Source organism: Bubalus bubalis, chromosome 12 (assembly GCF_019923935.1).
Source record: "Bubalus bubalis isolate 160015118507 breed Murrah chromosome 12, NDDB_SH_1, whole genome shotgun sequence".
Classification (NCBI taxonomy): Eukaryota; Metazoa; Chordata; class Mammalia; order Artiodactyla; family Bovidae; genus Bubalus; species Bubalus bubalis.
In genome coordinates this window covers 63,267,361-63,289,942 of record NC_059168.1, presented here as the reverse complement: position 1 = coordinate 63,289,942, position 22,582 = coordinate 63,267,361, and the positions used below count along the sequence as shown (strand labels likewise).

The 22,582-nt window shown below is 45.4% G+C and overlaps 1 protein-coding gene across 6 annotated transcripts in view; it reads left to right on the top strand.

Annotated features, from left to right (window-relative positions):
• The window catches only part of SPRED2 (sprouty related EVH1 domain containing 2), a 124,067-nt gene that overhangs the window by 42,967 nt on the left and 58,518 nt on the right, over positions 1 to 22,582 (top strand). The window contains exon 1 of one of the 6 annotated variants that reach the window (XM_006053530.4): positions 19,667 to 20,160. The exons of the other annotated variants lie outside the window; for them this stretch is intronic. Within the exon in view, the coding sequence (XP_006053592.1) occupies positions 20,144 to 20,160 (17 nt within the window). The 5' untranslated portion in view covers positions 19,667 to 20,143. Of the gene's footprint in view, positions 1 to 19,666; positions 20,161 to 22,582 lie in introns of those variants that run through there. 6 annotated transcript variants of the gene reach the window in all.

The window sequence follows — 22,582 nt, the reverse complement described above, 5'->3', positions numbered from 1 at the left end:
CCTGGGCATCTCTTATGGAAAAGCAAATCTTGAGGGAATTTTAAAAAAAATTATTCCTTTAACAGGTCACTTGGCAAGGTCATAGGAGGCTCTGTAATTGGCTGTTAGAGGCAGAGGGCAGTATTCCTAGTGGCTATTCAGTAGAAATTTGTAGAGACCTAGCTTCTCTGGTGGCTCAGATGGTAAAGAGTCTGCCTGCAGTGCAGGAGACCCAGGTTCGATTCCTGGGTCAGGAAGATCCTCTGGAGAAGGAAATGGCAACCCACTCCAGTATTCTTGCCTGGAAAATCCCATGGGCAGAGGAGTGTGTCAGGCTACACAGTCCATGGGGTCACAGAGAGTCGGACACAACCGAGCCACTTCACTTTCTTTTCTAATGTGTGTACCAAGTTTTGTTCTGGAAAGGTGGGAGGGAAGGGCGCAGAAATGGCTAAGCAATGAACGTGGAGCCCTGGGACTCTTGGCCTAACTCAGATGTGAAGGAGAGACAGGTAGATTAAACCATACCGTGAACCAGTGGAAGGGGCCTCTGAACCAGTTACCTGAGAGGATGGAGGGGAGGGATGCTGGTCACTGAGGCTGAGGAGGGTGAAAAGGGTTCTTAGTGGTGGCCGTGCCCACTGCCTGCTGGGGGGGGTCTGAGGGAGGCGGGTTGGTGGGGGCCTGCCTCATGGATGTGCAGCCATTGCCATCGCATGGCACTTCAGCTTACAAGGTCCCCACCACAATTTAATGCTCTGCTCTTGCCATTGTAAAATCCTTAATAATTTTCGAACAAAGGGCCCTACAAATTAATTTCCATTTTCAAGGGTCCCGCAAATCACATAGCCAGGCCTGCATAGAGAGTTAGGGCTGTAAAGATGGGCTGGACCAGACTGTGTAGAGCTCTGTCTTATCAAACTGGAAGAGATTTGGCTTTTCTTCTCAAAGCAACCAGGAACCACGGAAGGTATGGTGACAGGGGTTATAGACTGAGAAACGGAGAGGCTGGTGGGGCCAGGCGGGCTGGCAGTCGTGGAGGAAGGCTGATCATATCACACAGCAACAGACGTGGCAGAACGTCTGGAACGCCTGGGGGGAGATGGGCCAGCTTTGAGCCCTCGGGACAGAAGCAGAGGGGTCTGGTGGCGATGGCCAGGCTTTCTAGCAGGAATGTGGGAGGAAAGAGGCCCTGAGTGGTGGCAGCGAGGCAGATGTTTTGCAGGAGTGGGGCGAGGCCCTTTCCAGAAAGACCCGGAAATCTCTGGTGGGACAGCTTGTGGAAACACACGCTGCAGCTGCTCCACCACAGCAAATGACCTGCAGATCAAGGTTTTTGTCAGGATCGAGAGCTTCACTAGAACAAATATTCATCCAAAAATAAACTTCCCGTTCTTCCTGTTTTTATAACTTGCCTATTTCCTCCGAGTTTGAGGCTGGTCTCCAGTTCTGTGGGTTATTAATCTTCAGAGGATCAAGACCTCTATAGAAGTATTTCCTGTACATGTTTATCTACCCAGCCCTAAATTATTTTCTCCAAATGATAAGAGAACTTTTCCATACCCGGTGTGTCAGGCTTTTCCTTTGAAGGATCTCGATTTAGGCTTCCCAGCAAGTAAGGCTAAACCAGAAAAGCTTAGCCCCGTGCTCTGGAAGCCCAGGTGATGGTGGAACCTGCAGGGGATGTTGATGGGCATGGTCAGCGCACCTCCACCAAGTTAAAGGTGGCCTCTTTCTGGCCAGGGTCCTCAGGAGATACAATGACAGCTGCATAGAGCCCTGTCTGAGGACATTTAAATACCTTGCTGGGATTTCCCTGGTGGTCCACTCACTAACACTATGCTCCCAATGCTAGGGGCCCAGGTTCAATCCCTGGTCAGGGAACTAGATCCTACATGTCACAACTAACATCCCAACTGAGACCCCGCACAGCCAAATAAATAAATTTAAAAAACAAACAGATATTAAATCCCCTGCTGTATATCCACTGCAGAATAATAGCTCTAGAAATATCTCTGCCCCCTTGAAGTGTTGAATGTACCCCTCAGAGGACCATAATGTATTCTTGCATCATCCACCTTTCCTCTTCCTTTCACAGATGAGGTATACACGGTGTTCATGACTACTCAAAGAAAAAGAGAAGAGTCACGTTGAAGCTTGGGGCCAAGCTCAGACCCAGTAGACAAATTAGACCAGCTTGGTTCAGTAGGCCTGGGCACCTTACTCCTCGGCCCAGTGAGTCCACCTCTGGGAAACTGTCTTTGGTCTCCAGTTTTTTGTGCTTACCAGTCCCAAGGTAGCCACTGGTGGGTCTATTTTAAATGGAAGCCTTGTATAACTCTTTCAGAGGGAAGAGGCCATGGGGACCAGGCCGTGTGGGTGGCGCCTTGCACCGCAGCAGAACTTGGAGGACAGCCAGGGCCTTTCGCTGAGCCCTTCCCAGGTGGGGTTGGGGTGTCATGTTTTGCACCAGGCGCCGCCCCCTCCCCCTTGGCAATTCCGGTGACTAGATCGGGAACAGCCCCACTGCTCTAGACCCGCACTGGCTTAGCTGCTGTCCACCTGGGCTGCTGTGCACTTGAAACAGAGCTGGTGTGAACCCAACCGGGCTGTGAGTGTAAAATACACATTGGATTTTGAAGCCTTAGCACTAAGAAAAAAAATGTAAAATACCTCGTTGGTAATTCTTTCATCCTGATGAGTGTCGAAACGAAAATATTTTAGATATACTGGATTATGTCATCTCTATTTTCTAATAATGAGTTTTGCCACGGTTTCATTGCTTTTTTAACGTGACTGCTAGAAAAACTTCAATCACATGTGGGGCTCACATTACAATCTATAGGATGGTGCTGTGAGGTCAGCTGCCAGGTGGGGCTTCGAGGTGAAGCCCCAGAAGCTCCTCTCCCTGGTGGCCTGGCTGAGGGGTGACCAGCCCTAACCTAAGACCGCTCAGGGCTGTGGGTGAGACACCCTTCTTCCAGGTAGAGTGTTAACAGCTTAATAAGCAGCAGCAGGGATTTTTAAAAATCCTTTCAAAAGCACCCCTCCTCACTGACTTTTTTCTCCTTAGGCTTCTGGGAAGAAGCCTTTTTTTTTTTCCCCCAAATTCACAGCTCTTCCTCTCTGTCATCTTGGGACCTGTAAGGCGTGGTGAGGTCCAGGGGGCTTGTTTTTTCATTTCATTCTCTTGTTTAGGTTGTTCCTCTGCCCCCAGTTCAGGCTCCAGTAGCTGCCAGCCCAGGAACCCTCCAGATGGGCCTGGGAAGCCACTATTTTAGACCAGTCCCCAGGTCTGTAACACTCCCCCACTCCCTACCACCTTTAGAGTGGTTATTCAAATGTAACATATCTTGGGAAAACGCGAAGTAGATGTGAAGCTTAGGAAACCCCTGCTTTGAGAAGTACGGAACCACAGCCAACCTCCTAATGTCAGGATGGCCTTTCAAGAGAAAAGGGGGAAATTCCACTGGTGTTTGAAAGCCCCAAGTAATTCCCTGTTACAGGGAGGAGTTTCAGGTTGACTTCAGAGGTCCAGGAAGAACCTGATGGATTGTATAGTTATCATTTGCCAAAGGATATGACACAGTCGAATTTCTCTGCTTGGGCACCGGTGCTAACCAGTGGATTGGGGAGGAGAACCCTGCCCCAAGGTACTCTGTGATTCTTACATCTTCGGTCCGCACTGCCTGTCGTATACTGAACCTTTGCTGAGAACTAGCATTTATTATTACAGAGAAGGCAATGGCACCCCCACTCCAGTACTCTTGCCTGGAAAATCCCATGGACGGAGGAGCCTGGTGGGCTGAAGTCCATGGGGTTACTAGGAGTTGGACACGACTGAGCGACTTCACTTTCACTTTTCACTTTCATGCATTGGAGAAGGAAATGGCAACCCACTCCAGTGTTGTTGCCTGGAGAATCCCGGGGACGGGGGAGCCTGGTGGGCTGCCGTCTATGGGGTCGCACAGAGTCGGACACAACTGAAGCGACTTAACAGCAGCAGCAGCATTTATTAAGTGCTTACTCTGGTGTGATGCTCTTTATTACACGTACACGTAATTGGCATCACAGACTTTAAGATACCCCAGAGTAGGTGCCATTGTCTCTCCATTTTACAGATGGAGAAAATGCAGTTTAGAAAGATGAAATAAGTTGTCCGAGAACTCAGCTAGAAATTGATGGGGCAGGGAGAGCAGCTTGGACTGTGCGACTCGAGCTCCAAGTGTTTAACCATAGGGTGTCTCTCAGCACCACCCAGACCAGCCCATGGATGCGTTGCTCCATTCCACACAAGCATTGGTTGATTATCTACCCATCACTGGTGTAGGCTGGGGCAAGACACCAGGGGAGGGTTCAGTCCTGGGTTGCTGAACTAGCCGGGCTGAGAATTGAATATCGTGGGTGCTTCTGATCTTTGCTGGGAGGACAGCTGCTCACCCGGTCTTTGAAATGCTATGTGCTACACAACCTCCTCCCCATGTGTCGTGGTGGAAGGCCCAGGACCGCCTTGATAGATGTTCTCTTTGCCTCTCCAGGGTGCCCTGCCACTGTTGGGTTAGTGCATAAAGGGCAGCTCTGCTGTGGCTGCTGACTAGGTGAGGTTTGGCAGTGCGCCCAGGGGTTGAGAGCTGTATGCTCCAGAGTCAGACCACTCTTTTGGTTCTGCTGCTCTGTGGCTTCATAGGCTGGGTTCTCCATTCTCTGGGTGGCAGTCTCCCCACCGGTAAAGGGTGGATCCTCACAGGCCCTGTTTCAGATAACTGCTGTGGGGTTTCAAGAGGACACATGGAGGCACAGTGTCCTTGGCACGTCAGGTCGGTGTCAACTAACATTTCATTATGATTACTATTAATGCCATTTGCAAACTTCGGAAGATACTGAAGGACAGGTAAGTCTGATGTGTTGCAGTTCATGGGGTTGCAAAGAGTCGGACACAACTGAGCGACCGAACAACAATGACAGTGCCATTTGATGCTGCGTGATGGATTTTAATCACATAAAATGTACCATAGGATATGAGCATATAGCTTGAGTTTTGGGTTATTATAATGCAATTGTATCAGAGCATATAGTTTTGTATCTGAGTATATACCTTAGTACTTGGCATTTATCTTTCAAAGCTGTGATCAGGAGCCTCCATGCCCATCTCCATCTCCCAACCAATTCTTGAAACATTTTCGGAAACCTTTTTGGAACTCTTCAGAAGAAAAAAAAAAAAAAAAAAAAGATGATGATATTAAATATTTCTGTTGTTAAGGCAGGTAGATTTTGGAAATGGCCTTAAGTTCATCAGAGCTAAGTTTGGTGAGTAAGTCAAGAATAAGCTTTAGTGGATGGATCTAATAAGTTAAGAAATCGTGCTTAGCCAAAAAATAAAGATTGCTCTTTTTTTTTTTTTTTTTATGGCTCATTTATTATAAGACTAGCCATGAAGGTAGTTTCAGAAGAAGGATTCCAGGCAGCTTTGGCTTGGGACAGCATCTTTGAAACAATAGCAAGAGTCTTCTAGGACAAAACTTTAAAGGCAGGGGTTTGAGGGTGAGTGGGCAGTATTGACTAAGACCTGTCAGGCTGTGTTTTGGAAGTAAAAATTAGTCTTATTTACACCTACTGTGGGCTTCCCAGGTAGCACTAGTTGTAGAGAACCCACCTGCCAATGCAGAAGACACAGGAGAGGCAAGTTCAATCCCTGGGTCAGGAAGATCCCCTGGAGGAGGGCATGGCAACCCACTCTAGTATACTTGCCTGGAGAGTCCCTTGGACAGAGGAGCCTGGTGGCTTACAGTCCATAGGGTCGCAAAGAGTCGAATACAGCTGAAGATACTTAGCACACACGCACACACACCTATTATATTAACTACCAGCTGAGTTGGCCTTGCCTTTGGCACTTGTGTAGCTTCTGATGGAGCTGGCTGGGAGCAGGAGGTTTCCCGCATCCAAGGAGTAGAGGCCAAAGTCTGGCTTTGGCCCTGGGTTGACTTGTCTTCCAGGTCTGTTTACCCTTTGTGATACACAGAATTCAAATCTGAAGGTGTGAGTGTGTGTCTGTGTGTGCGTGTGTGTTTCTGTAGCGGAGGGTCCTCAGCTTGGTGTTCTTCACCAGGACTCTAAAGCTGGGCATGTGAAAAGGACTCCTCTCTCCTTCCGGGCTCCATGGAGCGGCTGGAGAGTGGCTCTCAGCTGAGGTTCACCAGGGCAGAGGACAGCTGCATGTTCCCGTGAAGCGATAGAAGAAAAGTTCAAGGGTTTTGTATCTTTAGGCTCATGGTGACTCACAGGTTCATCCAGGAAGGCTGGGCCACCAGAAGCCTTTGGATGATTTCCTACAGGTGAGAGTGCGTGGTGCCGTGTGCAGTTTATCTTGGAGGATGTGGCTGTGGAAATAGGCTTTGGAATTTGCTCTGCTGTCGATGGCCAGGCTGATGATGGTGTCATCGCGTTGCCTGTCCTGTGTAAAGAGGGAATACTTCAGGGTAGTCGTGAGGGAGGGTCAGAGGGTTCCCATCCATGAGGAGCATCCACAGATGGAAGCCCCCCACCTCTCCCAGGGCCCTGAGAATGACACCAGAATGAACCCCATTGCCACAGGAATGTGGGCACAGGCCCACAGTTGTAGAGCAGAATATGCCACCTGTTGCAGGAGAATTTCCCCAGTCCCTCTGTGAGGTGAGGCTCACACTTCCAAGAGGAGAATTGCCACTTCCTCTCTGCTTTGAATAAGGCCAGCTGTTAGGGCTCCATCGCCCAGCAGCTCTCACCCATTAAGCTGCCTAAGACCAGCCAGCCACAGAAGCTTTTCTGTAACGAACACCGTCTGGCATCAGCAGGACACACGTTGGCCCTTAATGCTGGGCGGGGAGGGCGTACAGTCGGTGGAACACTGCCTGTGAACTGCAAGCCAGATAACAGGTCCTCGCTTGTCTGGATTTAAAGTAGGCCCAGCTTCTGGTTTTTATCTATTTGCCAAGTCCCTGTTTTGTTTTGTTTTTTTAACTATATAGCTTTAGTGTCATCTTTAATTGCACCAGTAATTCAGGGAAGCTTGGCCCGGATCCCAAACTTGGGGGCCCTGGAGAGCCAACTGAGTAGACTAAGGTGGGGGGGGTCACAGGCGGACTCAAGCAGAGAGCAGCCAGCTGTCCCGTCCTCTCACATTTACTTCTTTTTCCTTAGCCACTCTGTCAGGTTTCTGGAGCAAAGATTCTCAAACTTTGCTTGTCCATTAGAACTGCCTAAGTAACTGAAAAAAAATCAAGAAATCCAAACCATATCATGCCCTCAAACAATTACCAAGAAAAAGACAAAACCCACAGAACTCCCAACGTGCAGCCGGGTTTGAGAACCATGTCTTACTTGACAGGAAAAAGACTCTTCTATTATGGGAATTTACTGAGTTGACTTGCTTTTGTGTGGTCACCCAAAAGGGGTGACCACCCTATCACCCCTAGGGGTTGAGCTACCTGGTCTCATCAGTAGTGAGGTCTCAGTGGAATTTAGCCATTATAACAACTGTTTTCTTATAAAGTGATTTACATAATCTCAAAGATAAAGAAGGCTGTATAATGGACACCATGTACTCACGACTCAGCAGTCATTCATCACACACTTTTGTTGGTGGGGAGGGGGTATTTTAAAGCAAATTTCATGCATCATTTCATCCATAAATCTTCCAATATGTATCTCTAAGAAATAATGACCTAAAAATATACCCATAATACTTATTGTCACACCCAAGAAAATTAACAGTAATTATGTAATTTCATGTAATAGCAAATCCATGTTCAGTTTTTTTTTTTTTCCCATTTATTTTTAAAATGCTCTTATACATTTGGTTTGTTCCAATTAGGGCCCAAAGAAGCATAATTCATTTTTAATGTTTGACCATAACCCTGGGGTAATTAAGCCATCACTGTGTGCAAACACAGGTAATGATGCGTGTGACCTCTGCAAGAAGGTGTAAATGGCATTTGGTCTCTTCGGTACTTTTCTTAGCCCTTCTGGTGGGACCTTGACCTGTCATGGAGGAAATGCTCATTGAGGCCCCAGCCACAACCACTTGTGTGCTGCTCTGCTTCTGCCTGAAGGCATGTTCCCTTTGGTAAACTTAGAATAGAACCTTCAGGATGCTTGTGAAAAAAGGATTATGAGTCAGCTCCATGAACAGCTTAGAATTTCCTGCTTCTGTGCTGGAGGCGGTGTCTGGAAAGGGCTCAGACTGCCCCTTGGGCCCTCTCTGGGCTCTGCTGAGGGGTCCTGTTTGCTACTGACTTTGGGGGGTTTACCTGGGATGTAGGCTCTGATGCAAGGAGCAGCCTACAGCCATCCCCAGGGGTGCAGATGGCTCTGTGCCTGCACCTCCAGCTGGACCTTTGGGTTTGGGTTCAGATAATGACCAGGGACAGACAGGATTGTTCTCTGCTCTCTCAGGTAGCACCAGACACCTCATAGTCATTGCTTGGGCACAGGGTCTGTGAGATAGAATGCTGTTAGAATGGTTAGCCCCTAGAATGAATGAATGGTGAGGCTTTGGGTGGGGGGGTGGTGAGCAGGAGAAGGAAAAGAATGCAGAACGAGCAAGCTTTTAAATAATAATTGAATTCCATCTCACTCCTTCTACAAATGTGGATGGAGTCTATATGTATCATACCAAATCAAAATGTCCTTTTATATACTTCCATAATTGTGTGTGTTTTTGCTTTAGAGGGGCTTTGTCTTGATTTCAGATGGATTTGCAGTTGTAAGATCTTCTTCTTTCTATCTCTGTACCATGGTCAGATAGTTACAGAGCAGTAAGTAGGCATCTTAATGTATAAAGGCAACTCTGATATATAAAGTTGTTCATCACAAGATTGTTTTCAAGGGCAAAAGGTTCAGAAGAGCCTAAATGTTCGTTAATACGGGACCAGTTAAGTAAACCATGGTGCATCCTTATAGTAGATATTGTTCAAATGTAAAAAGGGAATGAATCAGTTGTCTCTGTTCCCATGTGGAGAGATCTCCAGTGGATAAAAAGCAAAATCCAGAACATGTGAATGACATGCTACCTTTTTTGTGAGAAAGGGTGAGAAAAGATAAATTTGCGTAAACCGTGAAAGGATACACAACTTTTAAAAGGTGGTTACTACAGGTTTGTTGGGTGGAAGAAGGAATAGGACAGATGGGATGTCATGGTAGAATACCTTTTTATAGTTTGATTTATGAATCATGAATATGTTACCTAAGCAGAACAGTTAACTAAGTCAAAAAGAATAGATACATCTATACTTAACATTGTGCAGATAAATTGATTACTTATTATGCCCTGGCTAATCTTTTTACAGATTACCCTTACTTAAACAGGCCAGGTCTGTTATGAAATCGGCCAGTGAAGCTCCGGCCAGCCCAGGGAATGTGTGCCATGTTCTTCCCATGATGCCTTACTCAGCAGTAGATTATAAATATTTGGTGCTATTCGGCGGCCCATAGGCATTCCCCCTTCCTCATGCTGAAATATAAACCGAGCTGACAAGATCCAAAGTTGAAATGTAGGGGACAGGGAAAGTGGGCTGCCTGTGTCCTCCTGCACAGTTAGCGGTTGTCTTCTAAGGAGGAGGCGTGGTGGGTAGAGCTGGGGAGGGTGGGCGTGGCTTCCCTTCCCGTTCTAGTCTCTCTGGGTGTAATCTTTTGCAAACGTTGGCATCCTGTGCACTATGTTGTCTATGTTTGTGTTTATTTTCAGCTTCTATTCAGTGGCAGCAGAATCCCTCTGAGCTGAACTGGTTCCACCCTGATAATGTGGAATGTTCTAATGTTAAGACTTGCTCTTCATATCCTGCACATTCTCCGTAGCAGAGACAATTCCTCAGGGCCCGAAGGAAACAAACAAATGAAGTCCATGGAACAGTTTTCTCCCTGTTGAGTGGAGAAAGAGGAGCAGAGATGATATTTGGGGCGACTTCAAACAAAGAACACATAGGAACAAACCTTGTTCAAAAGCACTCTGAAAGATGAAATTCAAGGACACGCAGGACCTATTCTTGGCTCTGCCACAAACATACCTTTTATATTTTATTCCAGTGTGTGCGTTTGGGGCTTACTTTCTGGTTTTTCATTTATAAAATAGGTGGGACCCGCATTCATTGTCCATTCCCCCTCACTGTTCCATCTTAGCCATCCGATACTTGTTTTAATAAGACTTGAAGGCTGTCCTTTTAAATGGCAACCAAGTGAAGAGAGTGAGTAAGTCCTCCTCTGTCCCTGTTCTTCCTCCGGTGAGTGCCATACTGAGTACCGTGCTAGGGGTGGGTGCCGGTCAAGTTGAGTTTCAATCAGGGGCATGTTATCTCTCCCACAGGTCTCTTCCTCCTCTGAGTAGAGCTTTACACATGATGAAAATCACTCATGGTCGTAAGTACCCTTGACAGCTCTGTAGGAGGCCAGCATGCAATCTTTTGCCTCCTCCCTCCAGTCTTAGGAAGAAGGACCACTGCTTTGTTTTGTGTGTTTTTGTTTGTTTGTTTGTTTGTTTTTAGGACCACTGTTTTTACGATGGAGCAGGAAATGAGGTGGTCGGCTAGCATTTAGAGTCCATGTTGAGAGATGAATATGTACTGCATCTTTATTTTTTTATTTCATTTGTTTGGCCACGCCACATGGCATGTGGGATCTTAGTTTCCCTACAAGGAATGGAACCGGTACCCTCTGCAGTGGAAGCGCAGAGTCCTAACTGCTGGACCACCAGGGAAGTCCCTGTACTGCGTCTTCTAATACCAGAGTCACATCAAGGGGAGCAGTGGACCAGGAGACACACGTGGACGAAGGGTCCCCAGATCTCTGCCAACACTGGGGGCTGTGTTCCCTCCAGAGGGAGAGCCTCTTCTGTCTTTAAATATACCCAGTCTCTTGCTTCTGTTCTCTGGCTGAGCAGGTTGAATTTGGAAGGTTAACCGTGAATATGTGAGACTTCCCTAGAAGCCACCTTCACCTTAACTAGCTCCACCCAGAGCAAGGTCCTTTGTTTGGTGAAATACTTTGAATTCTTTCCTCCCCTCTTCCAGCGGGTTTTATCGTGACCACTCTTGGGGTTCCTGGGAAAGGGAGACACCTGAAGCAAGTTGTATGCTCACCACCTGTGCCTTCCCTACATAGACCTCGAGAAGTGGGTGCCTGTGTCAGTGATCTGTAGTCTTTATCTGATAGTCACAGTACATAGACCAGCAAGCCCCAACTCAGGTTCACTGGCCCGGTTTTTAAATAATCAGAAGCACTTTACAGAATAATGAGTGACTTTGGCTAACCTGATGGTGATTTACTTAACCTGCCACCTGAGAATTCTAGTGTAGGGACATATTCTGGACACTGTCATCTGCTTTTCTTGTTTTGGAATCATCTGGATGCTTTTCAAAAACCAGAAGTTAACAGTGTGACAGAATGTAGGGACGGTTTGGGGTTCAGCCAGGTAGGTAATTCTCAGTAGGGAGTGATGGGCTGAATGTCACAGGTCTCAGGCCCGTTGCTTTCCTGCTGGTACAGCTATATCTGCATAAGAAACGTGGCCACTGGTCTTAGTTGCCTCCTCTGTCAAATGTGGTTGGTGTAGAAGTAGATACCTCTGAGACTCATTTTAGAATTCTAGACTGCTCTTCTGGTTTTTAATTAATATCTAAGGCTTGTGTGCATGCCAAGTCGCTCAGTCATGTTCAACTCTGTGATCCTATGGACTGTAGCCCGCTAGGCTTCTCTGTCCATGAGGATTCTCCAGGCAAGAATACTGGAGTGGGCTGCTATGCCCTCCTCCAGGGGATCTTCCCGACCCAGGGTTTGAACCCGCATCTCTTATGTCTCCAGCATTGGCAGGCAGATCCTTTAGCACTAGCACCTCTAAGGCTTATAAGGTGCTAAACCCGTAAATTACTTACTTGCCCTTTGGGGATGCTGAACTAAAACGGGGGGGGGGGGGGAATCTGGCTAAGCCCTGCACACCTTATCTTTTGTGTTTTTTAAATCAGAAATGAATAAATAGAAAAACAGGGAAATATTATTTCCGAATTATTTATTAACAGGATTCAGGTAGTGGCAAAGAATACTTTAAATTAGTAAACACGCATCACATAACTTTAGACGCAGGTAACGCTCTTAAGTTCTACCACCGAGATGTCACTCAGGTGAATGTTTTTCTTCGTATTCCCTAAATGCTCTGCCATAAACCTAATACTTCTGTAATGAAGAAAAAAATACTCATTTCAAGAGTCTGTCACCACCTTTCTGTCGTTCCTTCCCTTTCTATTATCTTCATCTCCACCCTCTATTAAGCAATAAAGGATAATGTGTCTGTTGAATGAATGAAAGAAATTCAATCTGCCAAGGGTTTACCATTTGCCATATGCTGAGCTACAAAAGTTAAAAAAAAAAAAGAAGAAGGAAAAAAAAAACTTAAGCATCTCAAGTCCAATGGCAAAGGTAACATGCAAATCCTAGAGAGATGCTGTCACTGTGGTACTGATAGCCATGAAGATGGAGAAGAAGGTATGCTAGGCTGTTCCCTCTCCAGTCTGTCTGTGGTTAAAAGTTCTGTGAGATTATAAGGCTCAGCACCTGCCTATAACACAAGCGTGGCTAATGTTGACATTAGCTGCTATTGTTGACTAATGTTGGTAAGGAAAAGTCAGTTCTAGCTTTGGCATGAGATTCACATCCTTTAAACAAGTGGGTTAGTTTAAGCTGGCCTCTGAGATCCAGGGTCAGGAACATAGCTATGCCCCCAGCTCCTCAGTCTTGATCCTCTGGCATGGCCCAGCTCTTTACTCCCCTGTCTTCTCTGTCTGCTTGCATCACTGGGCAATTTTCCTGTTATCAGTCCATTCTCTGTACAACTTGGGAGCTTGAGAGACTAAACTAGTTTAAGCCCTGGGTTTTCTACACAAGGAAGGGTCTCTGCATCCTGAGGTCATACAACTAATGGTAAAGTCAGGCCCAAGCTGTGAAGTGAAGTGAAAGTCGCTCAGTCGTGTCCGACTCTTTGCGATCCCATGGACTATGCAGTCCATGGAATTCTCCAGGCCAGAATACTGGAGTGGGTAGCCTGACCCTTCTCCAGGGGATCTTCCCAACCCAGGGATCGAACCCAGGTCTCCCACATTGCAGGCGGATTCTTTACCAGCTGAGCCACAAGGGAACCTACTTGTGGCCCAAGCTACTGCTTCCCAATAGAATAAATTTGCAGGGTTTCATGCATGTGTGCTATGTACATAGGTGGATGATTTAAAAGTTACTGTTAGGAGTTCCCAGAAAAGATTTCTGTTTCCACAGCCAAATATCTGTAGAGCCATCTGACAAACAGGTGGCTACCATTGTCTTGGATAATTTTTTGGTGACCAGCAGCAATCAGGGTGAGTGGTTAGTCTCCAGTCTGAAGACTATCCCTGGAACTAGACAATGTTTGAGTGGCTTCGCATCTAATTCTGGCTGCAAGTTAGGAAAACAGCAGGGTGGGCTGAGCTGAACTGATGGAGATTTGGGTCCAGTATGTTCAATCTGTGCTGTGATCCTCATGACACAAGTGTACCTTGAGGAATAAGCCTCAAGTGTTAAGCAGATTTCAAGCATGAAGTGAAGAAGTGAAAAAGTGTTAGTTGTTTAGTCGTATCTGACTTTTTGTGACCGCATGGACTTGTAGCCCGCCAGGCCTCTCTGTCCATGGGATTTTTCAGGCCAGAATACTGGAGTGGGTCGCCATTCTCTTCTCCAGGGGATCTTCCTGACCCAGGGGTTGAACCCAGGTCTCTTGCATTGTACGTGGATTCTTTACATCTGAGGCACCAGGGAAGCCTAAGCAGAGATTTCAAGCATAGACCTACCTCACTGTTCAGCCTGGTGGATGTCAAGTTCACTAGATAGTTACCCCTGAGGCACTCCTGTGTGTGTTGAGAGAGAGAGAGAGAGTATGTATGTATGTGTGTCTTTCTACATCTTGAGGCGACTTCATCCCCTGAACTTAAAGTTCTACCCCTGGAAGCGTGACTTCTGTCTCCAGCCCAGGTCTCTGAGGCCAAGTCCTGTTGCCCTGTTAGTCCAGTCTGGAAGGTAACATGATCTGATGGACGCCTGGCCTGTGGCCCTACCATAGACCCAGACCCAGAATGCTTTTATGTATTCTTTGCTCATCAAGTCCATGGCTCCTTTAGTAATTTTCCAGGGTGGCGTTGCCATATTTCTGATGTATTTCAGAGTCCTTCTTTTATCAGTCTTGTTTGTAGAACATCCTGTTCTGAAAAAACTCAGACTATCTAACCTAAGTTGCCCTAGTCGCTCATCCCTCTTTTCTCCACACAAGCCAGGAACAAAAATTGTGGCTGTGTTGATATAGTCATATAGCACCCCACCTCAAAAGGGCACTGGGTAAATGTGAGTTGCTGTTGCCTTCCCCTAAAGATACCTGGCTGAATCCATAGGGCTTCCCTGGTAGCTCAGACATTAAAGCGTCTGCCTACAATGCGGGAGACCTGGGTTCGATCTCTGGGTCAGGAAGATCCCCTGGAGAAAGAAATGGCAACCCACTCCAGTATTCATGCCTGGAAAATCCCATGGACGGAGGAGCCTGGTGGGCTACGGTCCATGGGGTTGCAAAGAGTCGGACACGACTGAGCGACTTCACTTCACTTCTGAATCCATAAGCCCAGCTCTGAAAGGTTTTCACATCATGTGGTCTCTTTAAAAAAAAAAATCTACTTAGGTTAATAGCTCATATGTGTTTAATCATTGCAGATCTTCCGGCTCTTACCAAAGACATCCCTAAATTAACCATGAGCTTTGGAGAGAGTCTTACTTTACCCCTGTGCTAGACAGTTACACTTTAAAGAACACAGCTGAACACTGACTTGGCTTCAAGGGATATACGTCGCTCTGCGTGCCATCTCTGAACTGCTGCTCTCAAGATGTAACAACAGAAACCGTCTGCCTCCCTTCTCTTCCTTGACCAGCCCCGGCCCAGCCGTCATCCTTCACTTTAGTATGTAACACAGGCCATTTTCTATTGGACTGCCCTCACAGGGATGTTGATGTTTGCCAGGAAGGCAAGTGACCTCCAGAAAGACTAAAGTGCACCCCAGATACAGTCTCTGTCCCAGCAGCTGGCTACGACTGTTTTTTTGTTTTTTTTTGTTTTTTTGTTTTTTTAATAAGATAACTAACTGAAAGCAGTGTGAATGGTTTCTTTTGTTCAAATTTCCTCTCCCAGAGACCAGTCCCAAGAGTCCCTTCACCTGTGTTATCCATTAATGCTGTGGGTTTATTTTCCCCAAATAAACAAGCATTCCTGCCAAAGAAAATAGCACGATGGATGCAGTGATACATCTTGGGACCTGCCTTTGAGGCGTATTCTTCATTTTTCTGGGTTGGTCCACAGTCTCCTTCCTAGACTCCTGCAGGCAGCGGCCATGTTGGAGCAGCCCCCCATTTCTGAAGGCCCCTCAGGCAGTATGAATCCCACCCATGGCTGTCCAGCTCTCTTGAAAGCACCCTTCATTTCTGTTGGCACAGCTTCCTGAATGCCTCTTCCAGATCATCTTTCACCTCTTGCCTGAGGCTCTGGGGACACATGTGGTTTCAACATAATGCACAGATGTGACTTGGGGGAGGAGAATTACAGCTGTGGACTCACATCAGCTGAGGTCACTGGACTCTGAAATAGGGGAGGTCAGGAAGGAGGGGAGGCAGGAAAGACCAGCAGACAACCTCAGGCTCTGTAGATTTCCCCACCCGCCATGAGACAGAGTGCTATGGTGAGTGTTCTGCATTGTAAGGAAAGCATGAGCTACACAGCTCATGTGGACCAGATCAACATAAATAATAACTGTGCATCTGGTTCTAAATTGAGATATTAAGCAGATTAAGGGAGCAATGACCAAAACTTCTATAGGGAAAAGACCTGGTTCTTTATCCACCCAAATGGTGGTCACCAGGGGGTCAAAAAACTTTTTCTGTAAAGGTCTGGATAGTAAATATTTTCAGCTCTGGGAACCATGTGGTTTCTGTCACAACCACTCAGCTCTGCATTTATACCTCTGAAATGGCCACAGATGATAGGTGATCAGACCAGTGTGGTGACTGGCCACGATGTGCCTGCCCCTGACAGTCTAGGTTCATAAAACTTGCAGACATCCTCATCATTGTTTGCATAAATGAACGAGTGCTCTGTAAGTGGCCGGGCCATATGCTGAGTACTTACTGTGTATGATCACATTTATCCCATTCAGAATGCTTCTCTGAGGTTGTTAATAGTATTATGCCCATTTTACAAGAAGAAAAGGCTTAGAGAAGTTACATAAGTAAAGGCCATACAGGATTTTGAACCAAGATAATTTAACTCCAGGCTCAAGCTTCCTGCTATCTCATTTGGTAAAGAATCCACCTGCAATGCAGGAGACCCTGGTTCAATTTCTGGGCCGGGAAGATCCCCTGGAGAAGGGATAGGCTACCCACTCCAGTTTTCTTGGGCTTCCCTCGTGACTCAGCTGGTAAAGAATCCGCCTGCAATGGGGGAGACCTGGGTTTGATCCCTGGGTTGGGAAGATCCCCTGGAGAAGGGAAAGGCTACCTACTCCAGTATTCTGGCCTAGAGAACTTCATGGACTGTATAGCCCATGGGGTCCCAAAGAGTCGGACACAACTGAGCGACTTTCACTTTCACTTTCAAGCTCTTTACCAATACACACACAGTCTTTGGTACCTACATCATTGACGTTCACATTACTTTTATGCTTTTAAATCTTAACATTAACCAGTATTTGTACTTTAGCTACCACCACCCCCCATACATACATCAGATAATTGCTAAAACTCTTATATAATTTAATATATTGCAAGAATTAAAATGTTCTTCCCAGCGAGTTCTGCTTCTTAACGCCCCAAAATCAGTGCTCAGAGATGAATGTGTGAAGACCTAGGGGATTAAGAAGTCAAAGGCTGGCTTTCACATTCCAAGGCCCAGTACTGATAATGAGTAAGGTGAAGTGGAGCTGGGCCCACGCTGCTCCATCAGATGTTCTTGCCCAGGGACTGCCCCCTCTTAACAGAAACACCAACATCCAGTGTGAGCCATCAGCCTGCCCTGCACAGGTGCAGGGTCCTCAACTGGCACGGACGGTGGCAAGGGCACCGTTGGGTGGTCGGGAAACCTCCAGCAATCATCAGCTTGTGTGTGTGTTTTAGTCGCTCAGGCGTGTACAACTCTTTGCAACCCCATGGACTGTAGCTCACCAGGCTCCTCTGTCCATGGGACTCTCCAGGCAGGAATACTAGAGTGGGTTGCCATTCCCTTCTCCAGGGGATCTTCCCAACTCAGGGACTGTACTGGCATCTCCCACATTGCAGGCAGATTCTTTACCACCTGAGCCACCAGGAAGTCAGCCAAATAGAAATCTCCATTATAAAGCACAGAAACCAAGTCTGGACATCTATTTTGTTGTTACAAGTGAGGTAAGTTCTGAAGAAGACTTAAAGATTGGGAGGGAGGAAGCATTCTGTAACCCATGATCTACAGCAGTAGTGCTTTCTTCAACTCTTAATGATAGGAATGGGTGAGGGGTTCCTGCAGTCAAATCAGTTTGTGAGGTGCAAGACTAAACAAGCAAACTATTCTAGAGGATATAGTATATTTTCTTTCCAAAATGCGTGCTTGGGGGGGTTGTTTAGCTTTCACTCTGGTTTTGGAGCCTATTATTAAATTGTCTGCAAGGAAGACCCAATGAAGGGTCCTAATTCAGAGGCTTTCCCAATGTTCATTGTTGTTGTGGAGTCACTAAGTTGTATCCGACTCTTTGCAGCCCTGTGGACTGTAGCCCGCCATGCTCCGCTGTCCATGGAATTTCCCAGGCAAGAATACTGGAGTGAGTTGCCATTTCCTTCTTCTGGGGGATCTTCCTGACCCAGGGATTGAACCCGCATCTTCTGCCTTGACAGGCAGATTGTTTACCACTGAGCCACCAGGGAAACCCTTTCTAATGTTTACATTTAGGTCTAAGTTTTTTTTCTTTTAATAGGGGAGGGGAGCAGCAGCAGAACTATGGTGGTTATTAAATCCATAAACTTCTTTTGGTAACAAGGGTTATATATTTTCTTGTGTTTCTGTGTTTAACTTTATTTTGAAACTTGCAACTTTTCTCTAAGTGTGAAATGGATAGTATGAAGAACTCCTTTATATCCAAATCTCCATTTGTTAACATTTTACCATATTTGTCATATTCTCATTCTTTGTGTTTACATTATTACTGTTATTACTCATATTTTTAATTAATGAAATATGAATTCTATAGTTCTTTAATGAACTATGGATTTATTTCTTCACTACTCATGGAAACTCAGATTAGGCTGGAAGTTAATTCCACCCCCTCCCATTTTTACCTGTTGCGCTAAGGTCGGTTTTAGTTTGCAAGTATGTGAAAGGTTATTTTTAATCAAAAGGACCTTTTGATAAGCCTGTAGCTTACAGTCTAATTGAGGAAAGAATCTCAAAACTAGAAAAGCTTCAGTTCCAGGCCACATGGTTCTGAACATTTTGGATTTGTGAGGGTCACGTGATGTGGTATGGGGGCCATCATGACCGTTTGCAGCCGGTTTGCAGCCCTCTTGGGCCCAGTCCCTTGAGGACTGGGTTGGCTATTGACTGAGGTGGGAGCCTCGGCCTGATCCTTCCTCCTTTCCTATCCTAGGACCTCTGTCTTTCCAGTGTCCTGTGATGACTTGTCGCACTTTGAGAACCTACCTAGCGACACAGATGTTTTTCTAAACAACATCTAGTTTCAAGAGTGATTTCCTGTAACATAAATTGGAGCTTCCATATATGGTTTTTTTCTGGCCATAAAATCAAAGCTCTCTTCCTCCTTCCGGTGGTTTAAGTAATCCAATTTGAGTATAAAGTAAGTCGTGCAAACGTTGTGCCACCTGGTTGGTGCGAGAGGACTCAAATCAGACTTATATAACCTCGACTGGAGACTTTCCAAAACCATATAAGGAAGCTGGCAGGTCACCTCTCCCTCGTAATGTCAACATTGAGCTCACAACGAAGCTGGGGCTTATATCCTCAAAGAAGGCGTGAGGAACAGCCACCAGACAGGCTTGGGAGGTGAAGACACCAGGCTTTGGTTCAGGGGATGGGAGCAGCCCTCACAGTGGCCTCAGGACACATGTATCATGCCTTCCAGCTGGGAGCCCCCACACCCACCGGGCCACATATGATGCCCCCATTGACATGTATGGTGAGTTCATACTAACTAGAAAAGTGTCAGTACTGTTAGACCACAGCAACTGAATTTCTTTTTTAGTTTTTGAAAACATTTTGTTATGCAAAGTGTCAAAGATACTCAAAAGAAGAGAGAATAATGGAGACAATTCCCATATACTCACTAACCAGATGCAACAGTAATCAAGATTTTGTCCCATTTCTTTAAACTTCCCTTTTTGGGGGCCAAAAATATTTCATAACGAGTCTCAGATATTATAGCATTTCATCCCAAGCATACTTTTTCTTTAAAGTAGACATTTTGTAAACACAGTGCCACTACCCACCTAACAGCATTATCCCAGGGACAAAATTTTGACGTGTATCTTTTTTTTTTTCCCACAAAGCTCCTGCAACTTGGTAACCTTACAACATAAGAACCAAAATGCCTGTGCTAATTTCACTGACAACTTAAAAGAGGAGGGGAGGGGTCTTTGTTTTCAGTGCTGAACAAAATTATCTGGGGATGGGGCAGGTAAACAGCTTATACTTGTGGTTGCCTAGACTGTAGTCTTGGGTATTGAGCTGTGCCATTTACTCCCTTGGTCATTTCACAGTATCATCCATGATTGATCATCGTAACTTACAGGAATTTTTTTTTTAAACAATATTTTAATTGGAAAAAGCATCTGTCAGCTGTCAAGCTTCCAGCTTCCACTTTTGAGAAGCAGGATGTTGAATGTGAGTAATGACACAACAGGCCTATAAAATGCGGACTAACCCTCGGATGACTCATCCAGTGCGATGCAGTATATTTGTCAAGGAGACTGAATCATATATGGGGGAAACCACTTCTCAGGCAGCCAGCTGGTTCTCAGGTCCGCAAGAGCTGATCCATTTTTATCGGAAGCGCTGTAGTAGCAATAATGCTAATATCCAGCACTTGGGCTCTACAATGTAGAGGAAATGGCATCACCCGCCAGGTATGTGCTTACTGTTTACATGAACTTTATTTTCTTGTGGTTTCTCCTCTGCCTAATCTTCCTGGTGTCTGCTTTTAACATTTCTTAAGGGAGGGGGGAATTATTCTGATTTTAAGTAACTAAAGAGTGTGTGTGTGTGTGTGTGTGCGCGCGCGTGTGCCCACGTGCAAGGACAGACAGGTAACCACTGGTCTTTTAATCGACACAGATCTCTTATCCACTCATCTCCCTTTTTGGAAACAAATTTCTCCTTGCATGTTCAGATAGAAATGGTGTTAACCCAAACCTTTTAGTAAGCCCTAAATGATACTGCCTAGGAAACAGCAGAGGTGGTATATACCTTTTAAGGCGGGGAGTGGGGTAGCTTAAAACAAACACACAGAAGAATAAAGAGAAGATGCACTAAGGAGGTAGTCTTAACTATTGTATTTATTGTGTTGGATTTTTGTTTTTAATATTGTGCTTTTTCTTCTCCTCCAAGATGGATGACTTAGTGCCAGAAAGCTTGATTCCTCTACTAAGTGAATTCTTTTTTTGCAAATTAAAATTTGCTCATACTGAATTCATGCATTAACTTCTAGGTGGGAGAAAGGGTGGAGGAGATTGGTACCAACATTTAATTATAGCTTTCACATGATCTGAAGGATTGTTCTGCATAATTGGGAGGCTGTGTCGCCTGTCTGACCCTCTCTTCACTCACTAAATTTAAACAATGCCTGACTAGTTAAGGCACATATCTTGTTTATTTGAGTGTATTAAACATTCCTATCTGTGTTGACAGTCCATTCAGCGTCTCCTCATATTTTATAAAAATACTTTTTGTATCCTACTTGTTGGGGACAGATGCTATGGTTAGTTTATAGCAGTACTATTTATACTTTTCTGGTCTGTCTGTCCAGAATGACTGGGTCAGGACCCGAAACACAACTGCCCACAAATTTGCCTAAGATTTAGTATTTGTAGAGCAGCCCTGTCTGTGGTGGTAAATTCTGTTATCACTTGGAGAGTGTTAAACAGATCTGGGGTTACCAAGCTGGAAAAAAAGGCAGTCTTTTTTTCTCTTCCCCTTTCTTGTAAAGCTCGTAATAATGACTTGTTTTCCTTGAGGTATGTGTACTTTAAACTGTCAGTAAATGTATTAGATTTACTTATCTTAATACACTCAGAAATTGGGATGATAAGGTGAACCAGCACGAAATGGGTCTGCTCCGTGTGTTTCTGTTTGTTTTATAGATTAGTTGTTGTTGAGTCATTCTGTTGTGTCCAACTCTTTTCGACCCCATGGACTGTAGCCTGCCAGGCTCCTCTGTCCATGAAATTCTCCAGGCAAGAATATTGGAGTGGGTTGACATTTCCTTCTCCAGGGTATCTTCCCAATCCAAGGATCGAACCTGTGTCTCCTTCATCGGTAGGGGTATTCTTTACCACTGAGCCACCAGGGAAGCCCTTTGTAGATTAAGGGGTACACTTTTTTTAGAATGGCCAGTTTGTTTCTGGAGACAGGACCATCTCCAAATTTTATTAAATTTGTCTTCTATAAATGAAAGCCACCTGTTAGGCTGTAACATGCTAATTATGGTGAGGACAATAATGAGGAAGAACAGTATTTGAAATATGTGGGGGTTTTGCTAAGAATTTTCCTGCCCACATCTGTACTGCTTATTTTTATGTGTATGTCTACACATGCATATATAGTGAATATTTAATAATAGCACTTGGTGATATTAAAAAATACTTCAGATTCAAAGTGAGAGTCCTTTTCATTCCTTCTCATTAACTTTTTTTTTTTAAGTTATGGAAGAAACTCTTCTTTAAAAATGTAGCTTGAGCTGAAGCCTGAGTTTTGCCATTTAATAGTGAGCAGGGTTGTCTCTCCAAGCCTTGGTGGGATGCTACACTCAGCCCAGAGCTCATTTTATCAAAAGTCTTCAGAAAAATAATGTGACTTAATGTGAATTAAGGGGAGATTAGCTAATTTGTCCTGATTTTGCTAAAATCTTAGACTTTGATATCTTTTTTCTTTTTCCCCTCTTGAGGCCTACAGAAAGTATTTTAGGCAAGTATACGAAAACATTTACAGTTCTTGATTTATTAGTGTTTTTCTATGTCTGTGAAAACGTCTTGTTCTCCTGTGACTGGTGCAGTTGAGACTAACTCAGGTCTTGTCCATGTTATTTCAAGGCAGCGTAGACTTCTTTTGACGTCAGTTACTTTTTACCCTCTTGGCATATTGATCTCTACCATCCCTACAGGTTCTGGCAGCTCTTGGGAGCCCCTGGGAGGTTAAGCCCCATGAGCCACAGTTCAAAGTGGCCACCTGGTTTTCAGATTCCTTCTCTCCCTTTTGAGGGACGGGGGATACAAAGCACAGTTGGTACCTAGGGTCTCCCAGCATTCAACGTGGAAGTGATTAATAGATATT